General features: G+C 40.9%; 3 protein-coding genes and 1 non-coding gene across 25 annotated transcripts in view; 3 read left to right on the top strand and 1 right to left on the bottom strand.

Annotated features, from left to right (window-relative positions):
* The window catches only part of ZNF354B (zinc finger protein 354B), a 23,794-nt gene extending 18,426 nt beyond the window's left edge, over nucleotides 1–5,368 (top strand). For 14 of the 16 annotated variants that reach the window (XM_035290802.3, XM_017969469.4, XM_078364804.1 and 11 more), the window contains one exon: nucleotides 2,320–4,901. In XM_035290802.3, the coding sequence (XP_035146693.1) occupies nucleotides 2,320–3,902 (1,583 nt within the window). In that variant the 3' untranslated portion in view covers nucleotides 3,903–4,901. Of the gene's footprint in view, nucleotides 1–2,319; nucleotides 4,902–5,272 lie in introns of those variants that run through there. The other 2 variants (XR_013532062.1, XR_013532064.1) reach the window with 1 other exon arrangement.
* On the top strand, nucleotides 4,648–4,810 carry LOC118151697 (U1 spliceosomal RNA). The gene has a single exon (XR_004740134.1). It is a non-coding gene; the product is annotated as a U1 spliceosomal RNA (small nuclear RNA).
* On the bottom strand, nucleotides 4,674–18,846 carry LOC108590406 (uncharacterized). The gene is made up of 3 exons (XM_078365978.1): nucleotides 18,826–18,846; nucleotides 17,953–18,734; nucleotides 4,674–4,807 (listed from the first exon to the last, which is right to left on the bottom strand). Exons 1-3 carry the CDS (start codon nucleotides 18,844–18,846, stop codon nucleotides 4,774–4,776), a joined length of 837 nt encoding a protein of 278 aa, XP_078222104.1. The 3' UTR covers nucleotides 4,674–4,773.
* ZFP2 (ZFP2 zinc finger protein) overlaps nucleotides 18,192–18,846 on the top strand; it is a 41,296-nt gene continuing 40,641 nt past the window's right edge. For all 7 annotated transcript variants that reach the window (XM_017969473.4, XM_078364812.1, XM_017969479.4 and 4 more), the window contains exon 1: nucleotides 18,192–18,269. The gene's annotated coding sequence lies outside the window, so the exon portion shown is untranslated. The remainder of the gene's footprint in view (nucleotides 18,270–18,846) is intronic.

The following is an 18,846-nucleotide window of genomic DNA, read 5'->3' as shown; positions in this document are numbered from 1 at the left end:
CGGAGCCTCGCTCTGTTGCCTAGGCTGGAATGCAGTGCAGTGGCACCATCTCAACTCACTTCAGCCTCCGTCTCCCAGGTTCAAACTATTCTTCTGTTTCAGCCTCCTGAGTAGCTGGGTTTACAGGCATGCACCACCACTCCTGGCTAATTTTTGTTTTTAGTAGAGATGGGGTTTCACCATGTTGACCAAGCTGGTCTCAAACTCCTGACCTCAGGTGATCCACCTGCCACGGCCTCCCAAAGTGCTAGGATTACAGGCAGGAGCCACTGCGCCCAGCCTGTGTGCTGATTTCTTTGCAGAAACCAGAGTTTTAAAATTGCAACGCTCTTAGTTGGTATGGTCTATAAGAGGAAAAAGGTTAACCCATTCACTCCTGTTGCAAGGAAAGACAGAAGGTAGAAGAAACCTTCATTTTTAGTTTTGTTGTGGAAAAGTTTGAGCATATATAAAAATAGAATAATATAATGATTTCCCATTTATCGTCCAATTTCTTTTCTGTTTTGTCTCGTCTTGTCCCTCCCCTCCCCTACCTTCCTCCCTTCCTTTCTCTCGCTTTCTCTTTCTCTCTTAATCCTTCCTTCTTTTCTTTTCCCTCAGTCCCTCACTCTTTCCCTCCCTCCCTTCCTCCCTCCCTCTCCTTCCTTTCATCCTTCCGTCCTTCTTTCTGTCTTTTTTTCTGTCTTGACAGGATCTCTCACTGTCACCCAGGCTGGATTGCAATTACATAATCATGGCTCATTGTAGCCTCCTTGGCTCAAGTGATCCTCCTGCCTCAGCCTTTCGTGTAGTTAGGACTTCAGAGGAGTGCCACTGTGCCCAGCTAAGTTACTTAGTTAGTTTGTTTTAGAGACAGGATCTCACTGTATTGCCCAGGCTGATCTCAAACTCCTGGGCTCAAGGGATCCTGTTGTCTTGGCCTCCCAAATTGCTGGGATTACCCAGCCCATCATCCAGTTTCAGCAGCTGTGAATTCATGATCATTTTTGTATTCATCTAATCCAATGATTATCTACCAGGAGTGATTCTGTCATTTGTCAGTGTCTTGAAACATTTTTGCTTGTCTCATTCTGGAGGGAGGAGTTGTGAGGGGGAGGTGCTACTGATATCTATTGGGTAGAGATATCAAGTATGCTGCTCAACATTCCACAATACACAGGGAAGCCCACACTATCTACACAACTAAATTATCTAGCCCAAAATGTAATCTGAGGTTGAGAAATCCTATCTATATCCTGTCTTAATGCAGTGACATTTTTATAATGTTAAGTTGTTACATCCAGGAATAGGAGAGGTGATTATTTCTTCAGATATACTTTTAATGTCATCCATCAGATATACTTTAATGTCATTTAAGACTGATAAAAAATTTCCCTCATATAGGCTTTTTATATGACTTGTATATTTACTACTCTGATCCTTTGTGTAAACGAATTTTTGTGATTTTAATGTGTCAATTTTATATCCAGTTACTTCACTGAATGATTTTTATCATTCATTCTCTACACTTTTTAATATTATATTGTCAGCAAATAGAGGTAGTTTTACTTTCTCTTAACTCGTCTCTAATTGATTTATGGTATCTGATTGCATTGGTTAATATGTCTAATATACTGTTAAATTGTAGGGAAAGTAATGGACGTCTTTGTCTTGTTCTTGAGCATAGTAGAAATACCTCTAGTATATTTAATAAGATAGTAGCTTTACGACAAAGGTCTATGTATTTTATCATGTTGAGGAAGTATCCCTCAGTTCATTTTTGCTTGAGTGTTTTTATTGTCAATGGTGCTAAATTTTGTTGAAGATTTTCTCAGCATCTCTAGTTGTATATTATTTCTTACTTATATGCATTTAATATTCTATAGTAAGTGCTATAATAAGGGGAATGAGTTGTTAGGAAAAGGTACACATTGAATCTGAAGGATACAAAGGAGTTTGGAATGTAGGAAAAGGAGGAAAGACATTCAGGAGTATACATAATCATAGGAATGGGGTAATTTATGAGCCCATGATAGGCTTTGGGTACCAAACTGTTTCCTAAATTCATATGCCTCTTCCTCCTCTAATCCCGTCACTCCATTTTCTTGGTCACTCTTACACACTCACCCACCTAAAAATGAGTTTGCTTTATTTTTTTGTTCACTTACCAGTTCAGCTGTCATCCATTATTTTATGTAGTGTTTTTAAAAATTTTGTCTTCTTACTGTCTTTTAGTCAAAAGCAAACCCTTCTTGAGATATCATTAATCTTCCTTCTACACATTTAGTCTCAGCCAGTCACATGAATCATTGGCAATTGCTTTCTTTTTTTGTTTTTCAGGATGTAAGAGCAATCCTAAAATGACAAAGACAACTCAAACTCAGGATTCATTTCAGGAGCTGATGAGGAAAAGACTGAAAAGGGATGAACCCTGGAACTTCATATCAGAAAGACCCTGCATATATGAAGAGAAATTAAAGAAACAGCAAGACAAAAATGAAAATGTACAAATAATTTCAATTACCCATACAAAAATCCTCACTGTAGACAGAAGCCATAAAAATGTTGAATTTGGTCAAAACCTCTACATAAAATCAGTGTTCATCAAGCAACAGAGATTTGCTAGAGAGAAAACTCTGTCAAAATGTGAAATACAAAGAAATAGTTTCAAGCAGAATTCAAATTTACTTAACCAATCAAAAATCAAGACAGCAGAAAAACGCTATAAATGCAGTACATGTGAAAAAGCCTTCATTCACAATTCATCTCTTCGTAAACATCAGAAAAACCACACTGGAGAAAAATTATTTAAATGTAAAGAATGTTTAAAAGCCTTCAGCCAAAGTTCTGCTCTTATTCAGCATCAAAGAACTCATACAGGAGAGAAACCCTACTTATGTAAAGAATGTGGGAAAGCCTTCAGCCATAGTGCATCCCTTTGTAAGCATCTAAGAACCCATACTGTGGAGAAATGCTATAGATGTAAAGAATGTGGCAAATCCTTCAGTCGAAGGTCTGGCCTTTTTATACATCAAAAAATCCATGCTCGAGAAAATCCCCATAGATATAATCCAGGTAGGAAGCCATCCAGTCACAGCACATCCCTTTCTGGATGTCAGAAAGTTTATCTCAGAAAGAAGTCCTACTTATGTAATGAATGTGGCAACACCTTTAAGTCTAGCTCATCCCTTCGTTATCATCAGAGAATTCACACTGGAGAGAAACCTTTTAAATGTAGTGAATGTGGGAGAGCCTTCAGTCAGAGTGCATCTCTTATTCAACATGAAAGAATTCACACTGGAGAAAAGCCCTATAGATGCAATGAATGTGGGAAAGGCTTCACTTCTATTTCACGACTTAATAGACACCGAATAATTCATACTGGAGAGAAATTGTATAATTGTAATGAATGTGGTAAAGCCTTAAGTTCCCACTCAACGCTTATTATTCATGAACGAATTCATACTGGAGAGAAACCATGTAAATGTAAAGTATGTGGAAAAGCCTTCAGACAGAGTTCAGCTCTCATTCAACATCAGAGAATGCATACTGGAGAAAGACCCTATAAGTGTAACGAATGTGACAAAACATTCAGGTGTAACTCATCCCTTAGTAATCACCAGAGAATTCATACTGGAGAGAAACCATATCAATGTTTAGAATGTGGGATGTCTTTTGGCCAAAGTGCAGCTCTTATACAACATCAGAGGATTCATACAGGAGAAAAACCTTTTAAATGTAATACATGTGGGAAAAGTTTTAGACAAAGCTCATCACTTATTGCACATCAAAGAATTCACACTGGAGAGAAACCCTATGAATGTAATTCATGTGGAAAACTCTTTAGCCAGAGGTCATCCCTCACTAATCATTATAAAATTCACATTGAAGAGGACTCCTTAAAAGCTGATTTGCATGTGTAAAAGCCTTAAACCAAAACTCATCAGAGAATACATGCTTGAGAATGAAATAGAGAAAACTTTTAGTTCTCATCAGATATCAAGTTTTAAGAATAAACTTTAGCTATGTAATACATATGGGGAAACCTTTCATACTTTTCACCTACTTTAAAAAATATACCAAGACAATTCACTGTTGCAGACATTGAAGTTGGCCATTTGTAAGATAAAAAAGGTATGTTTTAAAAATCTCTTTATTAGCATTATATGCTATCTATGATATGCAAGAATGAGAAAACTCGGTGCTGAGGTGCTGGAGTTTTCATTAGAAAAACAACTGTATAAGCTACTATTGTATAAAAATAAGCATATTTATTACAGCAAACATTTTAATAGCAAACAAAATAATTGATCTTAAAAATATATGCAATTAGGCCAGGCACGGTGGCTCATGCCCATCATCCCATCACTTTGGGAGGCCGAGGTGGGCAGATCATCTGAGGGTAGGAGTTCAAGACCAGCCCGGCCAACATGGTAAAAACCCCATCTCCATTAAAAATAAAAAATTAGTTGGGTGTGATGGCACATGCCTGTAATCTTAGCTACTCAGGAGGCTGAGACAGAATTGCTTGAACCCAGGAGGCAGAGGTTTCAGTGAGCTGTGATTGCGCCCCTGCACTCCAGCTTGGGCAAGAGAGCAAAACTCTTGTCTCAAAAAATAAAAAATTACACACACACACACACACACACACACACGTGCATGCAACATACGCTTACCTGGCAGGGGAGATACCATGATCACAAAGGTGGTTTTCCCAAAGCAAGCTTATCCATTGTACTGCAGATGTGTTGACCCCTGTGATTTCCCCAAATGTGGGAAACTCAACTGCATAATCTATGATAGTGGGGGACTGTGCTCATGCTTTCCCCTGGGGGAAAAATAATATTGTAAAATATTTCTCAGTCACCATGTGCAACTATTGCAAATACTGCAATAATTCATAAACATTTTTTGAATATTGCGCGCGCGCGTGTGTGTGTGTTTGCTGATTGTTAGAGCAAAGGACCAAATAAGAGATAAAAACTAACTGAACTACCTCTCAGTGTCTGGAATTTACCTTTTCCTGACCTAGTGTCAAACTTTGTGCATGGCTTTTATTAAAAAAGAGAAAAAAATCTGTTCTCGTTCTATTTATTTCCAAACAACATCTAAATAGCCTCCCATATTTTATACACATTTCCTAGTTTTTTCAGAAATTTTTCTTTATTGTCTTGAGGTCGTCATATGAAACCATACTTGCTAGGCTCTGAACAGTAATATTAGATAATTTAGGTTGAAGCATTTTGGTTGTTTAGACAATCACTTCAAGGCTAAAGCTATTAATATTTTTTAGTTGGCTGCAGATGAAATCCTACCTGTTTAAAGAACTTATCACCTGTGACAGTCTTCAAAAGGTACCAGTTTATGAAATAAAAGATTGTTTTCCTCATGGGGTTTTCTAGTTTTTAAAAGTTTCAGAGTGCAAAGGAAATTTTTAAAAAATAATTGTAAATTTCAAAACTGGTTTACTCAGTAATGTTTATTTGAGCCTGAGTTTGGGCCAGATACTATCCTGAGCTCTAGAAATTACATAGACGAAAGAAACAGAACTTAACGTTAAGTCATGAATTGTGTGGGTGGAGAAGAGATTAAAGGGAGTAAACAAATTATAATGTGTTAAAGGGGTTTTCATGGATAAATAGGTAAGCTATGATGCTGTGTTGCAGATTACAAATGGAGAGATGTGCATGGGAGGCAGAAATAAGGAAGGGAGATTAACCAAGTGAACCAGGAGAGACCAGCAATAGTGTCCCAGAGACCACAATGCCTGAGCCCAGTTTTGAAAGAATAATAGGTATTCTTCATAAAGTGAGATTCTAAATAGAGGGAACCACGTAGACAAAGGTGTAGGTGGGTGGGTGACAGCATGTTACATTTTTAGAGAATCTATAGAAAGTAAGAAAAAGATACCGAAGCTTGAGAAGGCAGTCGCTTAGGTAACAAAAGGTCTTACTTGCCAAACTACGGAATTTGACTTTTATTCTGAAATTTAGGGTACCAAGTAACGATTTTAAGTGATGGAAACTGTATTGCATCAATGTATGGAGGATGAAGTTAGGAGATTGAAGACACCTGAACAGACTGAAGCCTAGAATTCAACCTCCAATGATTGGTGAAGGAGGCTCTAAGCTCAAGCAAGGGTAGTCAGTGAAGAACATGTTGCAAATACTAATGTTGTAAGAATAGATAGGGCATCGTTTTTGCAGTCAAATAAATGGGGAAGGTGATTGACACACGGTAGATTAACTGCTAGGTTTCTTAGTTACCTTGATGGATGGTGGTGTGATACGCCTTGTAGGCAGTGTAGGGGTAAACAGTTTGATTTTATACGTGTCAAATTAGTCATCCAGGCCAGGCACGGTGGTTCATGCCTATAATCCCAGCACTTTGGGAGGCCAAGGCAGGTGGGTCACCTGAGGTCGAGTTCGAGATCAGCCTCATCAATATGGTGAAACCCTGTCTTTACTAAAAATACAAAAATTAGCCAGGTGTGGGTGCATGTAGTCCCAACTACTCAGGAGGCTGAGACAGGAGAATTGCTTGAAGCTGGGCGGCAGAGGTTGCAGTGAGCTGAGATCATGCCACTGCACTTCAGCCTGGGCGACAGAGCAAGACTGTCTCAAAAAAAAAATAAAATTAGCCAAATCTAAAAGGGCAGTGTGAGCTGGATGGCTTAGGAGTAATTAAGATATAGTTAGTAGTGAAAAGCATGGCACATATAAATTGGCCATGAGAATGTATAGATTAGAATGAGAAAGGGATCATGGATACAACCCAGGAAAATATCAGTATACAAGAAGTTGATGAAGCAATTGTGCAAAGATGAAAAGGAATGGCCCTTTATGTAGGAGAAAAGGCAGAAGAGTGACGTCACTGAGCCCAAGGGATAAATGAATCTCAGATGGCAGTAGTGTCAGGTGCTATAAATCAAGTCTAAGAGTAAATTGATAAATAAGGAGATTTTGGAGACTGGCAAGAGAAATTTCACTGAAGTAGAGTGCACAAGTAGGCTGTTACAGCCAGTATTTCAAGTGTAACTGAAGGGAAGAATGACTTAGGGAGCATTTCTATTTTAATGATTATACACATGTTGAGAGTGGATTAAAGATGACATCGCTGGGAGGAACAAATTTTCTGAAAGACATTCGAGTCATAGCACAGGTGAAGGAATTAACCTAACTTCAGGTGGGGGAAAAGCCCACATAAAGATGGGAATACAGATAAGTTTGATTTGGAGGTGAAGGAATTTCTGCCTGCTGACTCATTTTCTGTAAGATAGGAGAAATACTTCATTTTTTAAGTTGTTGCTAAGAATAGCAATTTGGATATTTGGGTGCTTAATAATAATAATATGGCTGGATGTAGTGGCTTGCGCCTGTAATCCTAGCACTTGGGGAGGCCAAGGCAGGCAGATTGCCTGAGCTCAGGAGTTCAAGACCAGCCTGGGCAACACAATGAAACCCCTTCTCTGCTGAAATACAAAAAATTAGCTGGGCATGGTGGCACACACCTGTAGTCCCAGCTACTAGGGAGGCTGAGACAGGAGAATCGCTTGAACCCAGGAGGCAGAGGTTGCAGTGAGCCAAGATCACACCACTATACTACAGCCTAGGCAACAGAGCAGGAGTTACTCTCCAAAAATAATAATAATAGTCAAATTAATGCATTTCAGTCTTTCCCCGGAGATTTTTTGGGAAGTCAAGGCTCTTATTTCCTTTCAATAAGAAAGCTCCATGTTTATTACTTTTATATATTTGATCGTTACTATTTTTTTGTAATTATAAGAAAAAAATTTGCTGGTGAATTAAAGTTTGAAAAGTACTCAGGGAGGGAGAGAAAATGTTTTTTAAAAATTGGCAAATCTGAAGAGACTGGAAATGTCAGAGTTCAACAGGCATGTGGAGGTAGATGGAAAGGCATTCCAAATTGGGGAAAAGCTTGTGCAGTGGCAAGGTGGCATGATGTGTATTATTGCAGATATACAGGCATGACTATATTATTGCAAATTGTATATTAAAACTTCATTCCTGTTTGTTGCTGGTATATTAGTACAATTGGTTTTTGTATATTGACTTTGTGTCCAGCAACCTAACTAAATTCTCTTATTTCTAATAGCTCATTTGTAGATTCTTTTGAATATTCTGCATACACAATCATCTAAATAATTTCCATGCTATTTCTCTTTTCAAATCATAATACATTTTATTTATTTTTCTTACATTATAGCACTATATAGTATAGGCCAGTACAGTGTTGAATAGAAATGATAAGTATTTCTCTATTTAGTATTATGTTAGCTTTAATCTATTTGCAGGCTGGTCATGGTGGCTCACACCTGTAATCCTAGCACTTTGGGAGGCCAAAGCAAGAGACTTGCTTGAGCCCGGGAATTCAAGACCAGCCTGAGCAACAACAACAAAAACAAAATTAGCCAGGCATAGTGGTGCACATCTATAGTCCTAGCTACTTCGGAGGCTGAGGTAAGAGAATTGCTTGAGCTTCAGGAGGTTAAGGCTGCAGTGAGCTGTGATCCCACCACTGCACTCCAGCTTGGGCAACAGAGCCAGATTCTGTCCCCACTCACCCCACTGCCAAAAAAATTGTTTGTGGATCCCTGTTATCAGAATAAGGACATTCCCTCATATTCCTAGTGTAATGTGAGTTTTCATCACAAAAGGAAATAGTATATTGTCATATCCATTTTCTGCTTTGGTTGAAATGATCATTTTGTTTTTCTCTTCATTCTTTTAATAGATAATTAAATTGTCTGAATTTTGGTGTTACCTAGTGTTTCATTCCTGAAATTCTGCTTGGTCATGATATGTCATCATAAGTGTATGTGTGTGTATATGATGAGATTTCTTCCTTCATAAATAGAAGCCCGATGAAGTACCTGACGTTGTATTCTAAGAACTTAGCGCAAAAAGAAATTATCCAACTCTTAAAGATAGATGTAATAATACCTGGAAATGAAGGACTCTCGGAAGGCAAGGCCAAGAGTAATGGAGGAGCAAAAGGCTCAGAGGAAGAGTGAATCTAGCATCTGTAGGGACCTGTAGAGAGACTGGCCTTGCTGGTGTAGAGGGCTCCTGGTAGGATAAAATAAAAATATTTGAAATGAAAGCTACAGTCAAAGACTTTGAGTGGTTTCTAAGACTATAGGAGTTTGGATATGATGCTGGACATATTCACTGTATATTTCTGAGGAGCAAATGACCAATTTGAAGACTATTTTAGGAAGAATTATCTGATAGAGGAGATGACCCCGATCATTTCTGGATTGAGACTCTGAAGGACTGATTCTTGAGAGTAGCTTTGGGTGAGTCTGTGAGAAGAGTTCTTAGTGAGAACTAAAAAAGTTATTTCTGTTCTTAGTGTCTGAAACTGTTCTGGTATTTTGCCAAATACTACAGATGGTAAAATTCTTTATTTATTTATTATTATTTTTTTCATATAGAGTCTTGCTCTGTTGCCAGGCTAGAGTGCAGTGGTGCAGTCTTGGCTCACTGCAACCTCTGCCTCCCGGGTTCAAGCAATTCTCCTGCCTCAGCCTCCTGAGTAGCTGGGACTACAGGTAGGTGCCATCACGCCCAGCTAATTTTTGTGTTTTTAGTAGAGACAGTGTTTCACCTTGTTAGCTAGGATCATCTTGATCTCTTGATCTTGTGACCTGCCCACCTCGGGCTCCCAAAGTGCTGGGATTATAGGAATGAGCCACCACATCTGGCCAAAATTCTTCATTAAAGCTGACATAGTTATATTTTTCAAAATTAAGGTACAATTAGTCTTTCAAAGTCAGAAGATATTTAGTATCATAGTTCAGTCTGTCCCAGACTGTAAAGTCAGTTATTTCAGTAATAAATTTCTAAGATCTATTCAAAAAATGAAAAATTTCTTATTTTTAGATATAACCTTTTTTTTTTTTTTTGAAACGGAATCTTGCTCTGTCACCCAGGCTGGAGTGCAGTGGCATGATCTTGGCTCGCTGCAACTTCCACCTCCCAGGTTCAAGCCATTCTCCTGCCTCAGCCTCCTGAGTAGCTGTGATTATAGGCGCCTGCCACTGCATCTGGCTAATTTTATATTTTAGTAGATACAGGGTTTCTCCGTGTTGGTCAGGCTGGTCTCAAACTTTTGACCTCAGGTGATCTGCCCGCCTCAGCCTGCCAAAGTGCTGGGATTACAGGTGTGAACTACCACACCCAGCCTTATTTTCAGATATAACTTTCTGTGAGGTCACTGAATAGTCAGGAAACCTGTATGTTTTCCAGCCCCCATTCTGCTTCAGGTTACATAGTTTCTAGCCTTTTTAACTCTAGAAATTCCACAGTATTATTTAATATCCTGCTTTATGGTTTTTAGTGGTATATGGTATAGAGCAATTCAAAATTTTAAATGTTCATCATATGAATTTTTGTTTAGAGATTTCAAGATGAGTTGACCTGAGGATAAAAAAACTATAAATAAATTTTACTATTTTCTTGTTGGCACATATTGTTCACTAAAATATTGGTATACATTGTTCAATAAATTAATTGTGCATTACGAATTAAATTTTCAGCATAAAAACCAGCTTGTTCCTGGAAGATGGACTAGATGGATGTACCTTTCCTTATTTATCCCATACATCTGAAACCTTGTATATTATAAACAAACATAAGACTCTTGGTGATTTTTTTTTTCTCCCTTCAAGACAAGGTCTTGTTCTCTTGCCCAGGCTGGAATGCAGTGATGTAATCATGGCTCACTGCAGTCTTGACCTCCAAGGCCCAACTGATCCTCCCATTCCAGCCTCCAGAATAGCTGGGACCACAGTCCTGTACATGCATCACCATGCCTGGCTTTTTTTTTTTTTTTTTTTTTTTCTTGTAGGGATGGCTCTCCCTATGTTTCCCAGGCTCAAACTCCTGGGCTTAGGTGATCCTTCCACCTTGACCTTCCAAAGTGCTGGGATGCAGATAGGAACCACCATGCCTGACCTGTGGTGATTCTTTTTGCCTCATATATCCCAGACTTGGAGCTGAAGAAGATGGAAACCCAGAAACACCAACAGAGACCCACCATAAAAGGAAGCCCTAAGAAAAGCCTACTGTCTACCCAAAGGACCAGCAATTGGGCAGTCTAGCAAGACAGAAAACTTGAGATGGCCACTCTAGTCACACAACCAGATAAAGCTGGTACTATGACTGTGCACATCCGCAAAGCCAAGTGGGGACTCTAGACTTATACCCTTAAAAGGATGTAAAAAAGCTTCATAAAACCCTGCTGGATGGTGTCAGAGAATGCCAAGAGTTAGGTTGTTCATCCACACTGGCTGGTAATGAGCACCTACCCTATCCCAGCAATAATAGTGGGAACCATGTACAGAAAGCTTCTTCCCCACACAGTAGGAAGAAAGCATCCTTCCCCATTTCTGCTAGGTTGGTGTAAGTGGAGGCCTAGTGCAGAGTAAGACCATTTCCCACTGCCCAGTGGTAATCAGACCACATTCCAACCCCACAGTGTTATCAGAAGGTAAATAGGGAGCTGGAACAAGGCACACTTACAGCTCCCAGCCACAGTTGTATCAGTGTAGGCCTAGTGAGCTGCCAGAAATTTCACCCACACAAGTAAAATGGAGACCCTTATATTGTGTGGTGTCTAGAGATGGCAAGTGAGGAACCTGAACTTCTAGTTCACCTGGTCAATTAAGAATCAGAGTTTCATAACATAATACCAAAATTGTTCAAGTTTCAAAACAAAGTCATGTCAAGAGCCAGGAAGAGGCCAGATGTGGTGGCTCACGCCTGTAATCCCGACACTTTGGGAGGCCGAAGCGGGAGGATCACCAGGTCAGGAGATCAACATGGTGAAATCTCATCAAAAAAAAAAAAAAGCCAGGAAGATCACTTGAATGAAAAAAAGACAATCAGTACACACTAGCAAGTTAATGATAGACATGTTACAATTATCTGACAAAGATTTTAAAGTACCGTCATAAGCATGTTTCAATGAACAATTAGAAAACGTTTGAAATAAAGACTCAGCCAAGAAATGGAATGTTTCGGTGAAAAAGTGGAAATTTTAGAACTAAAATACAGTAACCAAAAATTTAAAGACTCACTGTATAGGCACAAAAGCAGAACTGAGAGGACAGAGGAAAGTATCAGTGAACTTGAAGATATAATAGAATTTACTCAGTCTGTATTTTACAGAGAGAAAACAGACTGGAAAAAAATAAGAGACTCAGGAAATCTGTAGAACTATAATAACAAATCTAACAGTATAATCAGAGTTCAGGAGAGAGAGAGAAGAAAGAGAGGGCCTGGAAAGTCTTTGAAGTATTAATGGCCAAAAAATCCCAAGTTTAATAAAAGATAAGAACCTATAGATACACAAAGCTGAGCAAACCCCCTAAAGCATGAAACGAAAGAATCCACACCAAAACACATCACAGTTAAACTTTGGAAAACTAAAAGTCAAAATCTGGAGGCTAGAGAGAAAAATCACACCTATAGGGATAAAAATCAAATGAACACAGATTTTTCATCAGAAACCATGGAGGCACATTTTCAAGTACTGAAATAAAAGAATTTTTAACCCAGGGAAGTGACTTCGGCAGAATAGGAAGCCTTAGGCCCTTGTTCTCCCACGGAGCCATCAATTAACACCAAAATACAAAGCAAATTGCTTCTATAAGAATGCCAAACACCATTTAAGAGGAGGTAGCACACCAGGTGAGTGCAAAGATGAGACACATCAACATGGTAGAAAAATTTTGACATTTTACCCACCCTAGCCACTTCCACTGCATAGCATGCCAAGGTGTGATCAGGGAAAAAATCACTCAGCTCTCAGCTTCTCCCTCAGGAAGGAAGAAGAGTGGGCTGTGCATCCAATGTTGTGACTTTTCATGGGGCTTTCTAAGGATGTGGTTTCTGTCTCATGAGACTCAGAAAACTGGAATGAGTAGCTTGGATGCTAGATTGGGGGCTGCTGAGAACAAAGGTGAACACTGCAGTTTGTTACATCACCAGAGAGACTGTAATACTGCAAACAGCAAGGGGAGCAAAGGTTACAATCTAAAGAAGCAGCAGGCAAAGACCTCATTATATGCACAAGCTCAGGGAAGTAGCATCCCCAGAAAAAGTTTGAGACAATTCCAAAATCTCTAGTGCTAAATGATGATGGTCTTTTATACAAAGCCAATTCTTCAAGAATGCTGGAGGGGACTTTTTTCAAAGGGCCAATCTTAACAAAATATCACAAGGCTATAAAGAAAGAGTGAAACGCATCCCATTAAAAAAAAAAAAAATTAACCTCCAGAAACCAACCCTAAAGAAATGGAGATCTGACCAGGCATGGTGGCTCATGCCTATAATCTCAGCACTTTGGGAGGTCAAGGCGGGCAGATCACATGAGACCAGGAGTTTGAGGCCAGCCTGGCCAACATGGTGAAACACCATCTCTACTAAAAATGCATAAATTAGCCAGGTGCAGTGACAGACACCTGTAGTACCAGCTACGTGGGAGACTGAGGCAAGAGAATCCCTTGAACTTGGGAGGTGGAGGTTGCATTGATCTAAGATCATGCCACTGCACTGCAGTTTAGATGACAGAGAGACTCTTGTCTCAAAAAATGCCAAAGGGGATTCTTTAAAAGGTAATAATATGAAACTGTATGAAAATATGAAGAGCTCTGGTAAAGGTAAATAGATACAGAATCCCTTAGTATTGTAATGTTGGAATGTAAACCATTTTTAATCCTGAGGTAGAATTTAAAAGAAAAAAGCAAAGCTAGGCCGGACACGATGGCTGATGCTTGTAATCCCAACACTTTGGGAAGCTGAAGCAAGTGGATCACTTGAGGTCAGGAGTTCGAGACCAGTCTGAACAACATGGTGAAACCCCGTTTCTACTAAAAATGCAAAAATTAGCTGGGCATGGTGGTGGGTGCCTGTAATCCCAGCTACTTGGGTGAGGCAGGAAAATCACTTGAACCTGGAAGGTGGAGGTTGAAAAGGTTCTTGGTTGAGGCAGGAGAATCACTTGAACCTGGGAGGTGGAGGTTGCAGTGAGCCAAGATTGCACCACTGCACTGCACTCCATCCTGTATAACAGAAAGACTCCATCTCTTAATGAAAAAAAAAAAGAAAAGAAAAGAAAGCTGGGCATGGTGGCATGTGCCTGTAATCCTAGCACTTTGGGAGGCTGAGATGGGAGGATCAGTTGAGGCCAGGAGTTCGATACCAGTCTGGGCAATATTAGATAGATCTTGTCTCTAAAAAACATTAAAAAAAAAAAAGAGAGAGAAAACTGATTGCTATACTTTTTTGGTAGATTAGCCCTTTTGTCATTATGTAATTTTCCTTTCTGTCTCAATTTTCTTTGTCTATAAAGTCCACAGTATCCAATATTAATACAATAGACCACTTCAGTGCCTTGGCATTGAACTCATGGGATTCTGGGTGACCAGGGGCATTTTGCAATATCAGAAGAACATTCATGGGCAGTCCCTTACTGGCAGGGTACTTCCTGATTTTGTGGACAAAGACATCAGGGGAACCAGTCCAGAAAAAGTTTCTCATTGTTCAGGCCTTTGGTTGTATGCTCAAGGATAGAAAGTTCATACTTCCTTTTCCCTTCAAGGCTTGGAGGTTAGCAGCATTACAGATAACAGCAGTTCTGATCATAAACCTGACTACATTTTCACAAAACAGTAGAGATATATACCCTTTCCTGCCTTTATTTATTTATTTTTTGCGAAGACAGCATCTCACCACGTTGCCCAGGCTCTCCTGGAACTTGGGGTCTCAAGTGATTACCCCTAACCTCGGCCTCCCAAGGTACTGGGATTACAGGCTCCAGCCACTGTACCCAGCCTGGCTTTTAGCTTTCTTACAGCTGTCTGGGATTTGGCATTCTTTCAGGTTTGCCAAGAAAATAACATCCCTCTGTTTCCAAGATTTAAAATGTAGTTGCTGGTGTATCCTTACTTGTTTTTCCTGACCTTGTGAATTAACAACTTAACAAACAATTCCTTAAATTTGCTTTTAGCGGTACAGAGGAGGCAAAATATATTTTCCTTGCCCATCCTGTGTTCATGGCTGAGGCCCCTAAGACAAAAGACAGATTAACAAGAGAAAAACATTTAAGTTTCTTTAATATAAGTTTACATGACACAGGAGCCTACATAAAGAAGTCCCAAAGAAACAGTTAAAGTTGTGTATTTTTATACTAAATATGGTGAAGAGTCATGGAGAAATATAAATGGACAAAGGATATGATCTAATGGTAACACAGTAGGGGAACTTAAAAAGGCCTGTTTGTTCAGAGTTTTTTCTGTGACTATGTGTCTTCAGCAATAAAGATGCTACTTTCCTCCAGGTAGAGGTAGGGCAGATCTCACAGGAGAATCTTATGACCTGCTTCAGGGGAAGGTCAGGAAATTCTTCCTAGGTACAACCTGCTTTGTGGGAGATGTGTGGAAAAGTCCTTCTTGTTTTTGCTGTTTTCTCAAATGCTGAGGTGCCATATTTTGGCGGTGTGTCCTGAACTACATAAATACGTATTGGGAGGGGAAAAAATTAGATGCGTTCTACCCAATCTGCCTTCTTTTCTTCTTTACTGTATGCTTTAAAGGCTGCAAAATTTTCTCTAAATATTCCCTTTACCTACATCTTTTCTAAAAGCTTTCTAGTTTTTTACAAAATGTCTAGCTTTATTGCATTGTCAAAGAATACGGTCTGTGTGATACCAATTCTTTGAAATTTGAGGCTATTTAACAGACTAGTATGAGGTCATTTTTTAAATAAATACATGCTCTTACATGTGTTTTCTTCAGTTTTGGGATGGAGTAGTCTACATGTCTATTCATTAACATAAAACTAATTTTGATCTTCATATATTTCATATCTTTAGGGACCTTTTTGTCAGCTTTTCTATCAATTACTGAGAAAGTAGATTATAAATAACTCTGAGGCCTGGATGGTGACTCATGCCTATAATCCCAACATTTTGGGAGGCCAAGGCAGGAGGATTGCTTGAGCCCAAAAGTTAGAGACCAGCCTGGGCAACAGAGTAAGATCCCATCTGTATAAAAAAGGAAACAAAACTAAAAATAACTTCCTGTTATGGTGAATTTGTCAGAACTCTTTGTGGTTCTGCCCATGTTTGCTTTATGTATTAAATATTTTCTTTCCTGGTATATTAATGGGTTTTTTTTTTTTTTTTTTTTTTGAGACAGACTTTTGCTCTTGTTGCCCAGGCTGGAGTGCAATGGCATGATCTTGGCTCAATGCAACCTCCGCCTCCCGGGTTCAAGCAATTCTTCTGCCTCAGCCTCTTGAGTAGCTAGGATTACAGGCATGCACCACCACACCCGGCTAATTTTTTTTTTTTTTAAGTCAGAGTCTCTCGTTGCCCAGGCTGGAGTGCAGTGGCATCTCAGCTCACTCCAACTTCCACCTCCCAGGTTCAAGTGATATTCCTGCCTCAGCCTCCTAAGTGGGACTACAAGCACCCGCTACCATGCCTGGCTAATTTTTTGCATTTTTTAGTACAGATGGGGTTTCACCATATTGGCCAGGCTGTTCTTCAATTTGTGACCTCAGGTGATCCACCCTCCTCAGCCTCCCAAAGTGCTGAAATTACAGCGTGAGCAACTGCCCAGCCTAAATTAATTCTTTTATCATTATGTAATTACCTTCTCTACCTGTAGCAATATTTTTTGCCTTGAAGTTTGTTTGATCTAAGTGTAGGTACATAAACTTTCTATGTTTAATATTTGCTGGTTATATCTTTTTTTTTCTTTGACTTTCAAGCTTTGTGTATCCTCATGTTTTATTAGAGAGCTAGACTTTTACAAATCTATTCTTAGAGTATTTTTAATTCAAAAGCTCATTCTATGTGTCTGTCTAGTGATTACTGATAGATTTGGATTTATTGCTATCACATTCTTGTGTACTATTTGTCCCAGCATTTCTGATTTTCTCTCTTCCACCCCAAACTCTCTCCTTACTTTTTGGAAATTGCACACTCCACTCTTAGATTGTGGAGTTTTATGAAGGACCATTTCTCTACCAGAACAACTGTGATGAATATGCTCATGTTTTACATGTTACAGTTCTCTTGTGATCCTGGAGATAACTGGTTCAAGTTATCTGTCTTAGCGCAGCAATAGATTTTTGCTTAGTTAATGATGTGTAGGGCTAGCTGGGTTACCTTAGATTGACTATATGAATAGTTAAGTTTTTCATATTTTTCAGCATTTTGAAATAATTCAGACAGTTGTGAGAGAGAAAGCGCCAGATATCAAAGGCAGTAAAAACATTTTATTAAGTGGTACTGCAGTGGAGGAAAGCAGCTTCATTAAAGCTGAGCTCAACTCAATACAGCAAAACCAGCCTGGGATTTATAAAGCCAACAAGCACAGTGGGTGGAAAATGTCTAAGAGCAGACATCAGAAGTAGGGGGTTTCTCGCTAACAGCAGCCAAGAACTTAAGACTTAAAGGTGGCAGATGAGAAATTTGGTCAGCTATTGAGGGTGGGATCGCTAGCAGGATTGTAGGGCCTTGCAGGCCCAGGACAAGGCCTACTTAAAAACAGGGCTTAGGGGCCTAAAGTTTGGTTAAGGAGAGCGTACAGTGAAAGTAAGAGGCAGAGAAAATTTGCAGCTACCTTTAGAAAACTAAGTATTACCATCTAAGCTGCTATATTGATCTGCACATCTCCAAGTTCTGAAGTGGTAGATCCATTTGAAATTACTGGAACATAGGCCACACATTTAACTGATGGAGAATTTGTCCACATTCTGAAGGGTGATAATTCTCAAACACTTCGAGCAGCACCTGACAGTGAGTGAGCTGGGGGACGGGGTGTGGTGGCGATTCCTGAGGGGCCGGCAACGAGCCGCACTGTGCAACCTCATGTCTTCCTTACCCCTTGGCGAGGGGGACCTCTGGGTGCTGTCCTTTCAGAGGACAGAGGCTTACCCAAGGCCGTCCCTTCTTCCCATGGGGTGGACGTCGACATGCTCCAAAGGGGGACATCTAGCCCGGGTAAGGCGGCCGCCTGGGAACCCCGCGTCCCGCCTGGAAACCGACGGCCTGCGCAGCGGCCACACGGTGGACCACTGCCGCTGGTCACTGCCACAGCCTCGCCCTGTGGGGGCCCCTGCGCTTGCGCACTCCGACGGCCGAACCGTTCTGCGGCCCGCAGCCTTGTGGGAAATGTAGTCTTGGTGCTCCGGGCTGCAGGCGCCGGGCGCGCTGCGTCGGTCGCCGGCTGCTCCCGCTCCTGCTGGGAGAGGGTGAGTGCGGGGCCCGCGACGGGGGCGCGCCAGCCTTGAGTCTCGTAGGCCACAGCTGAAGGAACTTAGGACTGCGGGGCGAGGCTGGCCGCGCAGGGCCGAGGGGCCGGCCCGGCAGCGGATGGGCCAGGGGCGCGGCCTCACTGTACCTGTGGAGTGCCGGGTCCCCCTCAGCTCCCAGTGCGCTCCCTCTTCCCCAGGACCTGACGGCTGGAGCACTTCGGGAGCTATGTTTCCTCCGGTGCGCTCCCGGGACAGGCGCGGAGGTGGAATCACAGCCCGGGAGCGACGGGGACGGGGGTTCGAACAAGGGCTACACCGGCCACCACGGGTCAGGGAGGGGCCCAAGGTTCCAGGAGTCGCTCGGACCCGAATTCCTCCCTGGCTTTCCCCGGCCAGCGCAGCCTCTTCCCGGGACACGCCGCGAAAGTGGAGCGAACCTGCCCCGCGGACATCCCGGGAATTCTGGGCCAGAGACCGGGGTCTCTATGCGGCACCTGCTCTTTGTGTAAACCGCGTCTGGGGACCCGCCCTCTGGTTCTCATTCCTAGGGCACTGGCAGGGGCTCCCTTCCCAT

Source organism: Callithrix jacchus, chromosome 2 (assembly GCF_049354715.1).
Source record: "Callithrix jacchus isolate 240 chromosome 2, calJac240_pri, whole genome shotgun sequence".
NCBI classification, from domain to species: domain Eukaryota; kingdom Metazoa; phylum Chordata; class Mammalia; order Primates; family Cebidae; genus Callithrix; species Callithrix jacchus.
This window is presented reverse-complemented; position numbering and strand designations above follow the sequence as displayed.